The sequence below is a fragment of the Carassius gibelio genome, chromosome B7 (assembly GCF_023724105.1).
Source record: "Carassius gibelio isolate Cgi1373 ecotype wild population from Czech Republic chromosome B7, carGib1.2-hapl.c, whole genome shotgun sequence".
NCBI classification, from domain to species: domain Eukaryota; kingdom Metazoa; phylum Chordata; class Actinopteri; order Cypriniformes; family Cyprinidae; genus Carassius; species Carassius gibelio.
In genome coordinates this window covers 643,641-664,123 of record NC_068402.1, presented here as the reverse complement: position 1 = coordinate 664,123, position 20,483 = coordinate 643,641, and the positions used below count along the sequence as shown (strand labels likewise).

General features: G+C 36.8%; 1 protein-coding gene across 3 annotated transcripts in view; it reads right to left on the bottom strand.

Annotated features, from left to right (window-relative positions):
• Positions 1 to 19,997, bottom strand: part of LOC127962233 (NACHT, LRR and PYD domains-containing protein 12-like) — a 38,488-nt gene extending 18,491 nt beyond the window's left edge. For 2 of the 3 annotated variants that reach the window (XM_052561771.1, XM_052561769.1), the window contains exons 1-4: positions 19,850 to 19,997; positions 12,530 to 12,872; positions 9,994 to 10,131; positions 9,757 to 9,804 (exon numbers count right to left, since the gene is read on the bottom strand). In XM_052561771.1, the coding sequence (XP_052417731.1) occupies positions 9,757 to 9,804; positions 9,994 to 10,131; positions 12,530 to 12,785 (442 nt within the window). In that variant the 5' untranslated portion in view covers positions 12,786 to 12,872; positions 19,850 to 19,997. The remainder of the gene's footprint in view (positions 1 to 9,756; positions 9,805 to 9,993; positions 10,132 to 12,529; positions 12,873 to 19,849) is intronic. The other variant, XM_052561770.1, reaches the window with a different exon arrangement.
• Between the last annotated feature and the right edge of the window lie 486 nt (positions 19,998 to 20,483).

Below are 20,483 nucleotides of genomic sequence, written 5' to 3'. Positions count from 1 at the left end.
AAATCACTAGTTGTCAAATAATGAAGCTCTTTTTGCACATCGTGTGCATTTTGTTGATTATAATGAGAGAACTTGAGTTTAAATGTGAGGATGATTTTATTAATTAGTCCATTCTTTAGAGTTTCAAGGATTTAGCCAAATCGTGCAGGTTTAATTAATTTGTTTCTTGTTTTAATTAGGCCTTGATAATGGCAGCGAAATTATACAGTGACTTACGCTTTACTCAAAGGAAACAATTCATAAAACACGCAACAATTTCTTAATCAGTGTACAGACAAATATATTTTTCCCAAAAAGTTATCTGTTAAAATAAAGGACACGTAACGAATAACAAAGTAGTGCATGACAAAAAAATGTGTGTTGTTTTATTAAAGGAATTTTAAAATATAAATTAAAATATAGGCCTAATATGTGAGAATATTGACATTTTGCATATTAATCCATTTAGCCTAGCTCATTAAAATAGGCTACCACTTTTAATGCTCTGATGCACAATAAACCACAATTTCTTCAGAATAATATAACCCATAATTCATATTACATTAATAATGCTGCACACCTATTAAATGTGTCAAATTTAAAATATGGTGTAATACTGTGTAGCTTAGAGAAAATATAAGCACAGGCTCATAGGCTTGACATTTATCCTGCTTGAATTTGTTCTAATAAATGCACATAACTTCATAAGTACTAAACTTTCATCTCTGAATATTAAAGTTAAATTAGTTTTTTTCTTTCATTTTCCCTGACTGCAGCCATCAAATGTAACACATCGATGAGGCAAAGCTGACGTCTATTTGCGAAAATGTGCTTTGATGCGCTTGTTTGATAACTTGTGGTTAAAGTGCCACTCAGCGCAGTCAAAAGCTGCAAATGAACATTGCAAACATGATGGCGGTGGCACTCGCAGCAGTAGAAAGCACAGTTTGGTTGGCCTCCTACTGTATAATTCATATTTAATATTATTCATGAACACAGTAGATTCAGTACTGTGTTTTTTTTAAATAGTAAAGCACTATTTTAGTTCTCGTTCAGTATCCATTTGAAAAACTATCAGTTGATTAATCAGCATCGCCCAGTGTGGTCCAACCTAGCTATCGGTCAAATCCACAATCGGTCGACCTCTAAATTTAATACATTTCTGCAATCTACATCTGTGTTACAGACACGCCAGGTTCCACCTCCATTCATTCACAGCGCACGCCCTCACCTCAGTTCTGAGCACTTCCACCTGACCCTCATCAACATCCAATCACCTCGGCACTACAAATACCACAGACACGCACTCACCATCCGGTCTCGTTCGCAACAAGGTCTTACCTTTATGCTAACTTTAAGGACTAACTCTATCTCTACTTACCTGTCTCCAGCGATCTCCAGAAGTTCCCAGCCATCCCTGTGCGTGTGTGTGGTACACATCCCTCCTTTGACATCTCTACCCATCTACTACGGATCCCTTCATCACAGCCAGTCTCCACATCACTTTACCCATCTCTACCCGCCCCTCTGCTTGAGCCTGAATAAACTGTCTTTCTGTTATCCTCAGCCTCCTGTGGTATTATGTAACAGAAGACCGGACCAACACCGATCGGCACAAGCATGAGCCTCACGGACCCTTCCAAGACCTGGTCGGTGCATTACGTCAGACATATACCACTCTACCCGCACCTCCGACCCCAGCAAGCACTTCTGCCAACAACGCCAGCACTTCCCCACTTGACGTGCATGCCAGTCCCATGGCCAGGCCGGCGCCCTACTCTGGTTCGGCGGAGGATTGCAGCGGTTTTCTTCTCCAATGCTTGCTGGTCCTGGAGATGCAGCTGCACTTGTACCCAACCGAGAGATCCAAGGTAGCATTCGTAATTTCTCAACTGCAAGGTAAAGCACTTCTGTGGGCAGATTCAATTTGGACTCAGAATAACCCAGTTATCCAGTCTTATTCCAGCTTCATCTACCATTTCCAAGAAGTTTTTGGCAGACCAGCTTGGGTCTCGTCTATTGGTGAGAAGCTGTATAACCTTAAACAGGGAAAAATGTCTGTCAATGAATATGCTCTTCAGTTCAGGACTCTAGCGGCCACCAGTGGATGGAACGGACAGGCCTTGCTGACTATCTACCGTCAGGGATTGGAACCTTGAGTGCGGTTGCATCTTGCTGCATACGAGGATACCATCGGCCTTGAACGGTTCATCCAACTCTCCATCCGCTTCGCCATCTGTATGCAGTCATGCTTAGAAGAGCACCAGGGCCAAGCGTGACCAGAGGCCGTCAGCTCCCCAGAACCAGCCAACGAACCTATGCTAGTCGACTCCTATCGACTCACTGCGGTTGAAAGACAAAGACGGCTGGCCCAGAATCTATGCCTCTACTGTGCATCCCTGGGGCATATCATCTGTGTATGCCCCGTCCGTCCTCCTCGTCCCATGGTGAGTGCAATTCTCCCTTCTACAGTATCAAATGAAACCACTCCCAACTGTTGTGACACTTACTGCCGCTGACATCTCTCTTCCAGTTTCCGGCCTCCTCGATTCTGGGTCAGCCGGCAACTTTATCTCAGGCCGTCAATTCAAACTCGCTACCACGGCAACGCCATCAGCCTATCAGGTCCACATAATAAGTGGAAGTCCGTTGAGTAGAAGATGTGTGCGTCATAGTGTGGGTCCCATTACCCTCCAAACCAGACTACTCCACCAAGAGGAGATCTATCTGCTGGTTCTGGAGGAATCCACTGCTGACGTCATCCTAGGGCACCCATGGTTGGAGCAGCATAACCCTGTCATCTCGTGGAAGACGGGCAAAGTCCTGAAGTGGGGCGATTCCTGTTTCCAGAGCTGCCTCACCGGTTGTCCTGTCCCAGCCAAACCTACCCATGCACCTCTTGCAGTTTGTACTACCTCAATTGAGAGCGCGGAGGAAAACCAATCCACGGAGGCTTACAACCCTGTATTGTTTATCGGACTCTTAACAACATAATCGTCAAATTCTAAAATTCACTTCCCCTCGTCCCAGCTGCCCTGGAACATCTCCGTGGTGCCACAGTCTTCACCAAGATGGACCTCCGCAGCGCCTACAACCTCATGTCAAGCATGTCGCTAGCCTGATTACCATTTGAGTAACACGTTGCTAGCATGTTTCTATCATGATTAACATGTTTCTAGCATTATTACCATGTGACTAGCATGTTGTGAACATGATTAACATGTTTGCTAGCATGTTTCCAGTATGATTAGCATCTTTTGCTAACATGTTGCTAGTATATTTCTACCATGATTTTCATTCGACTAACATGTTGCTAACATGTTGCTACCATGATTAGCATGTCATTAACATGTTGCTAGAATAATTATCATGTTGTTAGCATGTTTCTAGCATGATTAACATCTTGTTAGCATGTTTTTAGCATGATTAGCATGCAACTAACATGTTGCTAGCATGTTTCTAGCATGATTATCATGTTATTAGCATGATTATCATGTTGGTAGCATGTTGCTAGTATGATTAGCATGTCACTAACATGTTGCTAGAATAATTATGTTGTTACCATGTTTCTAGCATGATTAACATCTTGTAAACATGTTTTTTAGCACGATTATCATGTTGGTAGCATGTTGCTACCATGATTAACATTTCATTAACATGTTGCTAGAATAATTCTCATGTTGTTAGCATGTTTCTAGCATTATTAACATATTGCTAGCATGTTTCTAGCATGACTAACATACGACTAGCATGTTGCTAACATATTTCTAGCATGACTAGCATGTTGCTAGCATGTTTCTAGCATGAATAGCATGATAAGCATGTTTGCAGGCATGTTTCTAGCATGATTACCATTAGACTAGCATGTTTTTAGTGTTCCTGTAGCACAATTGGTAGAGCATTGCATTATCAAGCACAAGGTTGGGGGTTCGATTCCCCAGGAACACGTGATAGGTAAAAATGGATAGCCTGAATGCACTGTAAGTCGCTTTGGATAAAAGCGTCTGCTAAATGCATAAATTGAATTTCATTTTAATTTATGTTTCAAGCATGATTAACATTTGACATTTAATATGTTGCTAGCATGTTTCTAACATTATTATCATGTTGCTAGCATGTTGTTAGTATGATTAGCATGTCAATAACATGTTGCTAGAATAATTAACATCTTGTTAGCTTGTTTTTTTAGCATGATTAACATCTTGTTAGCATGTTTTTTTAGCATGATTAACATGTGACTAAAATGTTACTAGCATGTTTCTAGCATGATTAGCATGTTGCTATCATGATTAGCATATCACTAACATGTTGCTAGAATAATTATCATGTTGTTAACATATTTCTATCATGATTAACCTCTTGCTAGCATGTTTGCTAGTATGACTAACATACGACTAGAATGTTGCTAACATATTTCTAGCATGATTAGCATGTTGCTATCATGATTATCATCTTGATAGCATTTTGCTAGTAAGTACATTTTATTTATATAGCACATTAAACATAGCAAAGCTATCCAAAGTGCTTATCAATGTAAAATCAAATTAAAAGTAAGAAAAAAAAGACATAATACAATAAAACAGCAATGAAGTGAAATTAAAATGCTAAGGAGAAAAGATATGTTTTCAACCTCTGTCACCCTTTAGTTTTCATACGGGAACGAGGGACAGATAAAAGAGCCCTGTCAGCAGATCTTAAAAGTCTGGTAGATGACAAAGGGATGATAAGATCTTTAAGATAGCATGGAGCTTGATTGTTAAGAGCTTTAAAAACAAACAACAGAATCTTAAACTGAACCCCTAAAATGGATGGAAGCCTGTGAAGAGAAGCTAAAATTGGATTGACATGGTCATATTCCTTTGCCCCAGTCAGCAGCCTTGCAGCTGCATTTTGTACCAACTGGAGACGTGAAAGCGATGACTGAGGAAGACCTGAGTACAGTGAATTACAGTAATCTAAACGAGAAGAGATAAAAACATGAATAACCTTCTCCAAATCCTGAAAAGACAAAAACTGTTTAAGTTTGGAGATGACCCGTAATTGGTGAAAGCTGTTCCTCACGACAGAATTAATTTGTTTAGAAAAACATAATTCTGAATCTTTGATAACGCCAGGTTTCTAACCTGCGAGGAAATTGAGGTGAAGTGATTGCCCAGCTCCTTAATAATATCCTTTCTTATTTTTGGGGGACCAAAAACAATAATTTCTGTTTTGTTCTGTTTTGTTTGTTTTTTTATATCTTTATTTTATCATGTTGTTAGCATGTTTCTAGCATGATTAACATATTGCTAGCATGTTTCTAGCATGACTAACATACGACTAGCATGTTGCTAACATATTTCTAGCATGACTAACATGTTGCTAGCGTGTTTCTAGCATGAATAACATGTCCCTAGCATGTTTTTAACATGATTAGCATGTGATTCGCATTGTTGCTAGCATGATAAGCATGTTTGCTAGAATGTTTCTAACATGACTAACATGCAACTAGCATTTTTCTAGCATTATTAACATGCGACTAGCATTGTTGCTAGCATGATAAGCATGTTTACTGTCATGTTTCTAGCGTTCCTGTAGCTCAATTGGTAGAGCATTGCGTTATCAAGCACGGGGGTTCGATTCCCCAGGAACACATGATAGGTAAAAATGCATAGCCTGAATGCACTGTAAGTCGCTTTGGATAAAAGCGTCTGCTAAATGCATAAATTTAATGTAATTTTCATTTTAATTTATGTTTCTAGCATGATTCGCATGTGACTACCATGTTTCTAGCATGATTAGCATTTCGAGCATGTTGGTACCATGTTTCTACCATGACTAACATGCGACTAGCATGTTTCTAACATGATTAGTATTCGACTAGCATGTTTCTAGCATGATCAGCATCTTGCTAGCATGTTTTTAGTATATATCTAGCATGATAAGCATTTGACTAGCATGTTGCTAGCATTTTTTTAGCATGACTAAATGAGACTAGTATTTTGCTAGCATGTTTCTAGCATGACTAACATACGACTAGCATGTTGCTAACATATTTCTAGCATGATTAGCATGTTGGTAGCATGTTGCTAGTATGTTTCTAGCATGATTAGCATGTGACTAGCATGTTTCTAGCATGAGTAACATGTTAACATGTTTCTAACATGATTAGCATGTTGTTAACATGTTTCTAGCATAACTAACATACAACTAGCATGTTTCTAACATGATAAGCATGTGACTAGCACGTTTCTAACATGACTAACATGCTTGTCACATGTGACTATCATGTTTCTAGCATGCTTAACATATTGCTAGCATGTTTCTAACATGATTAGCATGTGACTAACATATTTCTAGCATGGTTAACATGATGCTAGCATGTTTCTAACATGATTAGCATGTGACTAACATGTTTCTAGCCTGATTAACATATTGCTTCCCTGTTTCTAGCATGATTATCATGTTCCTAGCATTTTTCTAGCATGGCTAACATACGACTTGCATGTTGCTAGCGTATTTTTCTAGCATGATTATCATGTTGTTAGGATGTTTTCAACATGATTAGCATGTGACTAGCATATTTCTAGCATGATTAACATGTTGTTATCATGTTTCTAGCATGACTAACATGTGACTAGCATGTTTCTAGCATTATTAGCATGTCGCTAACATGTTTCTACCATGACTCGCATGCGACTAGCATGATTCTTACATGATTAGCATGGGACTAGCATGTCGTTAACATGTTTCTAGCATGATTAGCATTCAACTAGCATGTTTCTAATATTATTAGCATGTTGCTAGGATAGATAGGTAGATAGATAGATTAGAAATATTAGATGTGTAGATAGATAGATAGATAGAAACAGTCAGATAGATAATAGATAGATAGATAGATAGATAGATAGATAGATAGAAAGGAAGAAAGAAAGAAATTAAGAAAATGTTTGAAGATGGGCCACTGTAGTCTTGGCTCAATTTGAGCACTCTGCAATGTAAGTCTATGGTTTTTTTAAATGATTTTTAATATTAATTTTTAAGAAAACTGAAAGTCAAATCAGTCTGAAAAGTCTGACCCGAGTTTGGAGTTTGTAAAGTTAAAGCTCTAGTAGGAGATAGAGTTGAAAATTTTGGCTCAGAAGAAGAAGAAGGAGAAGTTTAAATAGGATTTCAGTAAGTTGGCTTTCTCAAGCCAACTTAATAAAATGCTCCTTTTTCATTCCACCGAAAATATGCCTGGAGTCCACCGTTGCTATAGTAAAAAATGACTGACAGAAAAATCATGGTTTACATGGCTCTTACTTTAGTTTTGTTGTTAATGTTGAGGTTATTTCAGCTTCATACAAAGTTTGCTTCATACATTTAGTTTAAATGCATTGCTAAAGAGAGCGAGTTTTACCATTCAACTAAATTGTGTGTGCGTTAGTTGAATGACTTCAGATTTTTAAAAGTTGACATATATGTAATGAAAGTTGAGTCTATGTTGACTAGCCGCTGATGACAATATTAATGAACAAATAAGCCTGAAAACTTGAGCTGAGATGCTTTGTGTACAGCTATCAGAGCCGGATTATCCATAAGGGCACTTGGCCCAGGGGCACCGACCATTCACAACAACTAGGGGGGCACCACATGACACAAGCTTTAAAAATATTTTTTGTAAATTGTTTTATTGTCAACTTGAAATTCTTTAAAGACCATACATAACCCATTTATGAACACTAACTTAACAACAATAATAATAATAATAAATTATAAATCAATAAAGATTACATGACAACTATCAGTACCCCCCTTCCGTCCCCAATCAAGAGTTGAGTTGGTCCACAACAAGTACGCCGCGCAAATGTGTCATTTTTTTAATGGTTACAGAAAATGAATCAAAATGGACAGACGTCAATTGAGTGTTTTGCCAAAAGAAAGTTAAAGAAAGACAAGGACGCTAGACGTTTAGCTACAATTCAAAATGTTCCAGGGATCGAAAGTTCGAAAGTAAAACAAGTGAAGAATGAGTTCAGGACGACAATGACACAGAAGCGATTGACTGCACTCTCGCTTGCTCTCCCTGTTTACCATTGAAGTTAAAGTTAAAACATTACCGTCTAAAGCCGTGAGAGGGCGCTCTATGCTGCTCATTGCTCCTGTAGTCTACACTGAAGCCCTCTCGCGGCTGTAGACGGCAATGTTTTCTCTTGGTTCTTGGTTCTAAATAAATGTGACTTATAGTCCAGTGCGACTTATATATGTTTCTTTCCTTGTCAGGACGTATTTTTGGACTGATGAGACTTAAACTTAGGTGTGACTTATAGTCCGAAAAATACGGTAGTTGGACAAGTTAATAAATTACATTTGATTTGAGAAATCACCTTAATTATGTCTGGGGGGGGGCATTTGAGGTATAGTGTTTTAATACGGCCCTAACAGCTATGGCATAACTAGTAGTTTGAAAAGTGCTAGTTCAAATGCCCTGTTTCTCCATTGGCACCTTTGTCTTTTTACTTTCAGTGAAAAATAAATGTAGCAAAGTTTAATACTTTATTTTTTTTAAACTCAAGTGAAAGTAACACAATTTAGCTGAAAAAAGAAAAGAAAAATGTATTGAAGTACTGTAACTAAAGTATTTGTAATTAGTTACTGATTGGACTACAGGCTTTCTTAAATCATCAATACACTGATTCAAATTATCTGGTAAGAGATATGAATGTGAACTTTAATGAATGTGTAGAACAATAGTAGCTTTGGGACAATATAATAGCTTCTTTAACAATCACATGGTACAGCTGAACACTTTGCATTGTGAAGGATGTTACAGATGGTAGTATACGGGACTTCCCCGCGGTGTGTGGGGTCCTGTCACTGGACATTATAAAAGGCATTCACAAATCACATGCTTTGAGAATATATATATATATATAAAATAAATAAAAATGTAAACCTTTTAAAAACCTTTTTTTGTCTTGAGTGCCACATTTTTTTAACACATGCTTGGGACACAGTAAAATGCAAATGTAGTGCAGTGGAGTGGAAAAGCGCATGTGGTTTAGTGATGTTCTAAATCATCTACCAGGGAAAATCTATTTTCTCTCACATTTCACTTGTCATAAACACTATAGGCTTACTTCTAAGACAACAGCAACATTATCAAAGGGCATATTTTTATGCTTAACATGGCTTAATTCATATTCTGCAGAAGAGCCCAGAATATGAACGCAACACGTGCGTTTCTGTGCTCTTGTCTGCTGCTGCTCTTCTCTAACAATGACTTGTTTCAAATGGCAAACGCTTTAGTGGTTCAGGGCATGGACGACTTGTCAACAGACTCTGCCATGCAATTGCTGTCATTTATTCTCGAAACTGAATGTGATCAAGACATTTCTTCAGAGCACAATGTTAGAAGAAAGACTGTCCAGTTTAGTACCGATAATGTCTGTGCTCGTGAAATCAATGTTAAAGCTGCAGTGAATCACTTTGAGCATGAAAATGCAAACATGTTTGTTTGTCTTGCTTGTTATAAAGTTATTCCTTTAATGTATATATAATTTTTTTACTGTTCACTTATGAGATAACAGTTATGAGATGTGTGCTGGCCATATGCCTACATGAATTTCATGAAAATATGCACATTAAATAGCCTATATAATGTTACTGAATAATAATGCCAAATGCATCAATGCAATGATAATTTTATCACATTCATTACTGTTAAATTAGATCTGTAAATGGGGAGATAAACTATAATTGTAGTAATATAATTGTAGCAGGTGCACAGTACATTTTCATACATGAAAGGTTTACCTTGTTTTTCTCTGTTATTCTCTGCTGTCTCGGAGCATTTGTGTTTATCTGAAATGCATACAGAATGAGAGACATAAACAGAAGATACAGAATAATAATAATTGAGATAGTATTCTATAGCACTAAAATGGTGCTAAATCATGTGTCCCATTAACTCACTACGAGGATGTACCATTACCAGTCTTTACTCAAATGCTAGTATTAGTAGTGAGTCTTGTCACAGTGATGACAGTGTACCGTTTCCTGCAGCATGTGTACTGTAGGTGCTTCTAGCGAGTACAGGAGCATTTACACTTGCACCTGTTTCAGCTTTCATTTCAACAACATTGGCTCCAGGCTGAGCACTGCTTCTTATCTGGACTGGGGATTTATCAGCTGAAAGAGAGAGAAAGCTTCATGATTCTTACAAAAATGTACATACTTTACAACTTTTATATAACTTACTTTTGGTAACACTTTAGAATACTGTTTCTTACTGCATAACTAATATGTTATTTTGAATTATTTGAAGAACTAACAGGTTATTATTCATTAACACTTAACTCACTACTGTTAACTATGGAAGATGTGTTAACTAATGTAACAATTTTATGATTGTGTTAAGTAACAGTTAGCTTAACAGTTAGCTAATCAATAACTCATATATTCTGTCATACCTCCTGAAGAAGTACTATTAATTATCTACTAGTTAAGGTTCAAGAAAAATAACTATGAAGTAACTACCGTATTTTCCGGACTATAAGTCACACTTTTTTTTATAGTTTGGCTGGTCCTGCGACTTATAGTCAGGTTGACTTATATATCAAAATTAATTTAACATGAACCGATAGAAATTAACCAAGAGAAAACATTACCGTCTACAGCCGCGAGAGGGGGCTCTATGCTGCTCAGTGCTCCAGTAGTCTACACTGAAGACATAGAGCGCCCTCTCGTGGCTGGAGACGGTAATATTTTCTCTTGGTTTATTTCTATCGGTTCAATCAGCGACTTATAGTCCAGTGCAACTTATATATGTTTTTTCCTCATCATGACATTTTTTGGACTGATGCGACTTATACTCAAGTGCGACTAATAGTCTGGAAAATACGGTACTAATGAACAGTTACACACAATTTTACACAAGTACAGTTAATCACAATTACAATTACATGAATTGTGACCCTATCATGTAAATGTTATTAGCAGTAGTATTAGTAGTATTAGTAGTAGTAGTATGAAAATACAATATTAATAAATGCAATACATTTTATAGAGGTTTTCCATGGGTAGTGAATTGTTTTGTAAGAAATCAGCTTCTGATAGGAACACCAGCACCACTCCAGTGCCTTGCGATAACTTATCTTAGTTTTTATATTTTATTAACAGTACTGTAGGTGTGCCTTATCAACATATACCACATTACCATTAATTAAATTCCTGTATTTAAGGCAAGTACTGAGGGAAAGTTAAAATACAGGTAACTAATTAGTAATTAAAGAAAGAATTATCAAATAATTCTGCAAGACTTACTTAAAACCTGAAACAGTATTCTAAAGACAAATTATAGGAAACCCATTATAAATTAATAAAGAATTATTAGATAATTCTCTAGGACCTATTTCAAACCTGATACAGTAGGCCTATTCTAAAGTGAAAATATAGGGAACCCATTTTTAATTGATAAATAATTATCAGATAATTCTGCAGTATTCTAAAGTCAACCTGTTAGTAAATAATAATTACTACATCATTTTAAAAACATCAAATTAAACGTACACTCTAAAAACCTATAAAAGTAATCATAAACTTTGTAAAATACACGACACAACTTGTTCATGATGTTTATTTCAGATGAGAACTTTTCTTAATAGAGCATATTTTATTCCATTTTAACATGTATACTGCCCACATTTAAACTAATTTAACAAACATTTTATAATCAAAAGTTAAACATTTAGAAGCAAAAAAATCCATATTTAATTTCCATTCTAGGCTAATGAGTGTAACAAAATTGCTACTGTAGTAGTACTTTGTTCTTGTCCTTTTACTCAAGTAATTATTAAAATGAATAGGCAACTTATAATTTTACTGGAGTAATATTTTATTGGAGTATCTGTACTTTTACTCAAGTACTTGATTTGTGGGCCACAGCCCGATTATTTTAGTGATTATTTGCGTATAACTGTTCAGAAGTCATTATTCATAGTTATTATTTCTTGAAATTGAACTAGTAGATAATTAATAGTAGTTCTTCAGGAGGTATGACAGAATATATTAGTTAATGATTAGCTGTTACTGAACACAATCATGAAATTATGTTACATGATGATTAGTTAACACATCTTCTTTAGTAGTTAACAGAATAATAACCTGTTAGTTCTTCAATAATTCCTTATTAGTTATGCAGTAAGAAACAGTATTCTAAAGTGTTACCGTACTTTTTGTTTTTGTGATTGTAATGATGGATTGATGATACTAAATTATTTCATCGCATAATTTGTATCAGAGTATAAAAATAAATTATATTACAGTATAAAACGTTTTAATCCATCTTGTAAACTGGGGCTCATAGTTCTATTAAATTTATTTGTGTAAGACCTGCTACTGTTGGGCTGTGTTCTGTAATTGCTGTTTTATTTAGAGAGAGAGAGAGAGAGAGAGGATCACTGACTGGGAAACATGAATCACACAAACACTTCAGCAGAGCACAGAGGAAAGTGTAAGTCAAACAGTTACACTGCTAAACAATGACACGTTACAGTTCGTGTTACAGTCACAGTGAGTTAAATGTCACCTTGCTTGTGTTTGTTCTCCAGCTGCTCAGCTAGGTCATTCATTCCTATCTTCTTCAGGATGCTGACCGTGATCTTCACAGCTTCTTCTGGTCCAAAACACACCACCAGCTTATCCACTGTTTTTAACCGATCTGCATCCTCCATTTCACATGCTGATATACGGTCCTGTTTCTTTAAGTACCACTGAAACTTCTTCAGATCTTCTTTTCCCAATTCCTCCAGTGACTTCAGAAGCAGTACTTCTGCATCCTCCATTTCAGACGCTGATATAGTGCCACTGAAACTTCTTCAGATCTTCTTAGACCAATTCCTCCAGCGACTTCAAAAGTCAAGCTGAGAGACCTATGAAGTGTCAGAGTTGTGTGTAAATATGCTGAAAATACTGTTTGTCCTCAAAAGACCCACACATAATGTATCTGTAATACCTCTGAGTAAAATGATTGAGATTGAAATAGAGGTGACAAACTGAGGCAGACAGACCACACTGAAATACACTGTTAGGAGAAGAACAGATAGGCTGCAGAGGTTTCTCTTAGATCAGAGCAGAATTAGCTTTGTACTCAGACTAGCTGATCTGAACCATGAAAATGAAAGTCTAGTTGATTTAACTAGAGCGATATCTATATACCGTGCTGTAATAATCCTGTGATATGTGTACCACAATTTAATGAAAATCACTGTGCTGCGTAAGTGCTAAATCTTTCACAGTCTATAACACTAGCACAGAATCAGTTCAGAATCAATCACCAAAAGAATCAGTTCAGACGCTCTGTGTATCGGTCTGCTTCACGCTGAATCACACATGCGCAGCATCATCAGCTCCTCAGTTCACGAATCGGACGCGTCTGACAGAAATGGTTCTTGACTCGAGAACGAGTCAGTCTATTGTTCGTTATCTGGCTCGGCTCGGTGTTCATCACAGCAGTTCATTCAGTGTACTGTTTGAGTACATGAATTACTCCGGGATATTTGTTTGTTTGAACTCAGAGGGAGTGTCAGCCACATTAAAAAAGTTAACAGCTTAAGTCATTCGTGGATTAATGCGTATTAGAGATGCAAACCGTTTAAAATGATTCAGTTCAATTTGGTGAACTGTTTCAAAAAGATCCGCTTACATCGAATGATTTGTTCGCGAACCGGATATGACAAACTGCTTTGTTTTGAACTCTCTCTCACAACAGACACAGAAGAGAAGACAATGCTGAAGTCGTAGTTTTTGCTATTTTTGGACCAAAATGTATTTTCGATGCTTCAACAAATTCTAACGGACCCTGTGATGTCACATGGACTACTTTGATGATGTTTTTCTTACCTTTCTGGACATGGACAGTAGACCGTACACACAGCTTCAATGGAGGGACTGAGAGCTCTCGGACTAAATCTAAAATATTTTAAACTGTGATCCAAAGATAAACGGTCTTGCAGGTTTGAAATAACATGAGGGTAAGTTATTAATTACATAATTTTGTTATCTGGGTGAACTAACCCTTTAAGCTTTGCATAATTAAGGGCTTGGCCACTTGAGTGACAGGTGGATTGCCACTGCTGACACTGCTATCGAGCTAGGTGGGCGTGGCTTCAGCAACTAACTCCTGCCTTTTGCCAATTTTCGATTGCCCATGTTTTTATACGGTCTATGGCTGAATAAACTTTAGGAAGCTGACTGAGTATCAGGTAATGTCTTGCAGGCAGCGTTTTTTGCACAAAGTCACCTCATGAACTGGTTTTGGACAGGCTTCTGAGGCTGAGTAATTGTATACAGTAGGGTTGTAGAAAAAAATCAAATGCGATTTTCATGCTCATCTCATCAGTAAAGACGCTCCTGTAATTAGAAGTATATCTCCAGCACGTTAGTTCAGATCAGGGTTGCCAGGTTTTCAAAACAAATCCTGCCCAGATGCTTCTCAAAACTAGGCCAATCGCGTTTTCAAGGAGGTTCTCCGATAAAAATTGCTTCCCGGGGTTAAAATATACATTTTTGGCCAGGTTACCTTGGTAAAATTAGCATTTTTTGATGCTAAGGTACACAAATGATGATGCATCCTGGTGATAAAGGCTTATACAGTAGCAGCCATTTTTCTTCTCACCAATGAATCAGTATCAGTGCAACACTAGGGACTGTGACACTTAGTCCTTTATTGAATCAAACCTAAGTATCTAAATTCTTACTGAAAAGCTCTTATTGGCTGTGTGTTCTTGTGTCATGTTTTGTGCAGACACATGGCTTGGTTTTGTTTGTTTCTATGTTTCTATGTTGTGCTGCGCTGTCCATTGTCTAAACCCTGCCCTTCTTGTTACCTGAGCTGACTGACTTGCCGCACATGCTCTCCTTACCCACTTCATTTCCTTCCCTATTTATTCCCCTTGCGTTCTCAGTGCTGTGCTACTTTATTGTGGATGGTTTCCCGTCAAGGATGATTTTTCTTCCAGTCCTGCCACTGCCTGCTTGGACTGTTTTCCGAGTTTAATTTTTGTATTAAATTTATTCCTTTTTTAACTCTAATAAAAATCCCCAAAAGGAGTCCTCCCTTTCCCCTTACCTCACCTGAAAATGAGTAAAGTATTCAAAATAAATGTGTACAACATGTTATCCATAAATTACATTTATATATCCCATATTATCAGGTATTCTCATCTGCTTACTAATCACTGCAACCTGTCTCTGCCAATCAAGTTAGTTCCCCTTATCTCTGCATTCTCCCTCTGTGTTTGTCTGGCCTCATAGCTTCTGTGCTGAATTTCCGGACTACCTGCACATTTGCTAACCAGCAATCTCCTACCAGGATAACATCTCCATTACTCAACGCACCTAAGCTCTGTGGTTTCCCATGGCTCATCAGGAGGAAACCGGACATTACCTGATAAACTGTGCCACTGTGTCTTACCTGCTTCCATACAAATCCTGTGGGGATTGTTGACCAGATCACTTTTTCCTTCATTAATAAACCTGTTGTTTGTCACGGATATTTTACTTCAGTTAAACCTCTAATCTCTAAACTTCAGATGATTTCAGCACAAGCATGAAAGCACAGGTTATGTGGGAATCATTAGAATTCATTATTATTGTATAAAGCTATTCAGCTCTACTTTTCCAAGATCTAAATGCAAAGTGATCAAACTACATGGATTTATGAACACTTTTAAGGAGTTTTTCTATATCTGGGAGTTACTTGTATTTCTGTAACTCTGCTGTTTAACACTTACTATACAGTGAACTGTAAAATGAAGTCTGTTTTTGTGGTGGATGTGTTCAAATTTGATCATCTTGATGTTTTATTAACAAGGTTCGGGAGGAGCACGATCAGATAATCATCCAATTTGGCACAGGTGCATCTCATTTAGCTAACCATCTAAACTAGCACAACAAGTGTGTGTATGTATGAATATATATATATATATATATATATATATATATATATTGTCACGGGAGGAGCACAAGACAGACACAGTGGACGTGGCATCAGGCCTCGGAGAGGCTTTTATTAACAGAAATCATAAAATAACAAAGGGAATAAAAGTGGCCAAAGGGGGAAAGTGTCCAAAATAACAGGGAATCTGGTGTCCTCGTCGTGCTGCGGGGTTTGTGTAGGTCGGGCAGTGTTCAATGAGGAAGGGTCCAGGCAAGGGGCGGAGTCCGGCGGCCGCACGCGCTCCCCTCCTTGGTCTGGGGCGCGAGGGGCGGTGGCTTCTCCTAGCGTCCGCGTCTCTCTCGTTGGCCGCAGCGCTGGTAGGGGATGGACGGCCCGGCATCCTGTCCCGTCGGCCGTGTATACGGGTGCGGTTCCCATCCGGATCGCGGGTCCGGCAGCTCACGTCTTGGTGGCGCGGGAGTCCCTCAACGCACCCTTCCTGGACCCACGAGGACACCAGCGTGCATGCACGGGGAAGAGACCGGTCTCCTGAGGAGAGGCGCGTTGGGCTTTTAAACAGCGGCGGTAATGAGGCTCCTCTTCCTTCAGGTGTGCCCAATCACACGCCGCCAGCCCTGACTCGTCCAGCGCCCCTCCTCTCACACACCCACAACAGTCGGGAGCCTGGTGGAGGGCGGCGATTTAGGACGGGGTGCCGGTGACAATCAGGGGAGGAGGCAGCCGACTCGTCACAATATATATATATATATATATATATATATGCAGCCTTCCTACCTCCTATCCTACGACAGTTTTTCGGCATCCCTCCTGCACCGCATCTCCTCACTTCTAAGCTATTTTTATCCCAAATTAGGGATGGGGGAGTTCTTTGGGTTCGGGCTCCTCCCCCAGGACAGTACACCAAAATATGCGTATTATTTGCGTTCAGGTTAGATGTAAGGGTGAACACGTGAAATAAAAAAATTGTGCCAACATTTTCCTATATACTCTGTATACATTATGCATTTAGGACTCTTCGATTTTGTAATCATTTGAAAAGCCTTTACTCACCACCAAGATTAAGCTAGGGGTACATGTTTTTGTGGAGGAAAATGATCATGATGATGAATCCCCTGTAGATGGCTTCAGCGCGTTCCCGCGCTCACTGATAGTGCATCCAGCAATAAAACCCACTGGCTAATTATTCTCATTATAAACATGATCAAAACTTTGAGTGCCTGCCTGAGCCCGGCCCAAGCCAGTGTAAAATAATATAAATAATATCATATGATATAAGTCGAGCCCGAACCCATCGGAAACCCAGCTCTACTTCAAAGCATATTTTTGCCAATACCAATCACCGATGTGTTACATTTGACGGCTGCAGTCGGGAAAAATGAAAGAAAAACACTGTAGTTAAAATAATTAATATTCACAGATGAAAGTTTATTACTTGAAGTTATGTGCATTTCTTAGAATGAATTCAAGCAGGATAAATGTCAAGCCTGTGCCTGAGTCTGTGCTTATATCTTCTCTAATCTACATGGTATTAAACCATATTTTAGATTTGACACATTTAAAAGGTGTGCAGTATTATTTACATTATATGAATTATGTGTTATATTATAAAAAAAAAAACAAGTGGTTTACTTTGCATTGGAGCATTAAAAGTGGTAGCCTATTTTAGTGTGATAGACTACATGGATTAATATGCAAAATATCAATATTCTCACATATTAGGCCTATATTTTAAAATTCCTTTAATAAAGCAACATGCATTTTTCTCACACACTACTTTATTCGTTAACCTGTCATTTATTTTGACAGATAACTTCTTGGGAAAAAGATATCTGTCTGTACACTGATTAAGAAATTGTTGTGTGTTTTATTAATTATTTCCTTTATTTTAGTAACACGTGAGGCACTGTATAATTTCACTTCCATTATTTCCATTAAAATTAAACCTGCACGATTTAGATAAATAATTGACTCTGAATGGACTAATTAATAAAACATCGTCATGTTTAGACTCAAGTTCTCTCATTATAATCAACAACATACACACATTGTAAAAAAAGAGCAACTTGACAACTTCAGTGATTTTAATGGGAGCTTTCATATAATTTAAGATGTGAAAATGACCTCATTAAGAAAAAATGATTGCAGCCGCATTTAAATGGTGGTGTGTATCATATTCCTTAAAACATCAAACTAACAGTAACAAATTCTGAATATTTTTCCCTATAATACACAAGGCTTGCTTTTTCAGATTATGCCTGAATTGTTTTTATATATAGTAGTTAAACCATATTTTTCAAGTTTTATATACTGTACCCACTTAAATTAATTCAACTCTGACACTGTTTGAGATAAAGTAATCAAACCAACTGTAAAATATTCAGAACATTATTATCATTTGTATCACTCTCCCATGTTTTTTGTACAACACTATCACCTTAATGGCAATACATGTAATTTTCTTTGTGAAAAGGTTTTGTTATATTTATATATTATAAAATGCATAATCTCAGAGGGAGAAAGGTACCGCGCTGTCACTTTGGATGTACACTAAAATAAAATAAAAATCACTTCATAACATTAGGGCAGTTACTTAAATATATATTAAAAAAAATTTTTTTTTTTATAAGCTTCTTATTTTGTGATCTCATGTTTCATGTATATATATATATTTATTTATTTATTTTTACTGTTGATTTACATTGCATTTCATTGCCTTTACAATATTTGCCAATAAAAATATTTTTTAATCTGATTATGCATATTGCTCAGAATATTTTAATCTATATTGCACTATGCTTGTTTGGGAAATTTTGAGCATCTGCTGATCATGCAAGCAAACATCCAATCAGGAGCCAGCATCAGGTGCGAGACTGAGTGATCTAGCAGGTAGGCAGCCAATGAGGACACATGATTTTAGAGTGTAATTATTATTATTATTATTATTATTATTATTATTATTATTAATTGGAATGTATTTAATTGGGTACGGTAAATAAAACATGAAAAACATGGATTCAGTACTGTATATAAAAACAATAAAAGCATAAACTGAAAAACCAAGTCTTGTGCATCATAGGGAATAACATTCAGAATAGTTTACAGTTGGTTTGATTCCTTTATCTCAAATAGTTTCAGAGTTTATTTCATTTAATTGGGTACGGTATATAAAGCATGAAAAACATGGTTTCAGTACTGTATATGAAAACAGTCAAGGCATAATTTGAAAAACAAAGTAATCTGTATCATAGGGAATAACAATCTGGATATTTTACAGTTGGTTTGATACCTTTATCTCAAATAGTGTCAGAGTTTAATTAATTAATTAATGAAAAACATGAAAAAAAATTGGATTTAGTACTGTATATAAAAATATTAAATGCATAATCTGAAAAAAAAAAAAAACCGAGCCTTGTGCATCATAGGGAATACTATTGTAAATATTTTACAGTTAGTTTAATACCTTTAGATCAAATGGTGTTTTCGTTTAATGGATTTATATTATTTGCATAAATTAAAAGTTTTAAAATTATTATAAAACACATAAAATGGTAATTCCAAAAATGGAGCTTTGTGCAATAACAAGGATGTTTTTCTGAACATTTTATTATTGGTTTTATATTATAATGACACATAGTTAAATTGTTTAATTAATTTACATGGGTAATTTTATTTATTTATTTATTTTTTACATTTTTTCCCCTAAAAATTAAGCCTTGTGCAACGTAAAGGACATATATTTATGATTATCTGAGATACTTTGGGTTCAAAACATAACAGAAGCAAAGAGTTTAATTGGCAAAAAAAAACTAATGTCCAATGAATGTTAAACTAACTACTTGATCATCTGTTTGATCACAACATGTAGAGTTTTAAATAAAACCATCAAAACAACTTCAGCACAGCATTAAAGCAGCACAAAGTGACCAGAGAGAAAGATGAAACACTCACCTCAATGTTTGTACTTCTGTCTTTGTCTTCCTCTGAAGTGTCGTGTTGAACAGCAGCTCTGAAATTTATATCACTTCTACCAGGAAGAGACGTGAGAATGAGAAGAATGACAGTGAGTCATTTAAACTCTCATCTGCTGTTATTCAGTCAGTTCAAATGAAAGTTTGATTGTCAGGAAACATTGACACTTTAATAAAACTTTAATGTGACAGTTAGAATTCATCCAGGTATGTAAAAAGAGTATTTCTGACATTGTGTAGGAAGTTATGACTCATTCTATATCACTGTTATTTAAAAATAACTGTGGCTCAGTTTGTGTTGTGAGAATGATATTCTTACTGCTAAATCATTTTATTTTAGTAAGTAAAGTGTCTTTATAGATCACATATTTATACACAGCAGAAGTAAAGGTAAGTACTGAATAAGGTAAATTATGACAAAACAGCATACATAATAGAAAACAACCTAAAAGAAATACTGTAATACAGCAGAGAACAGAGATGTTTAAGCCTAGATTTAAAAGGATGAGAGAAGGTACAAGACAGATGTGAAGAGAGCTGATTCCAGGTGAGAAGGATCATAAAAGCTTCATCAGCATTTTAATTTGAGACAAAATCATGAGCCATATGCAGAA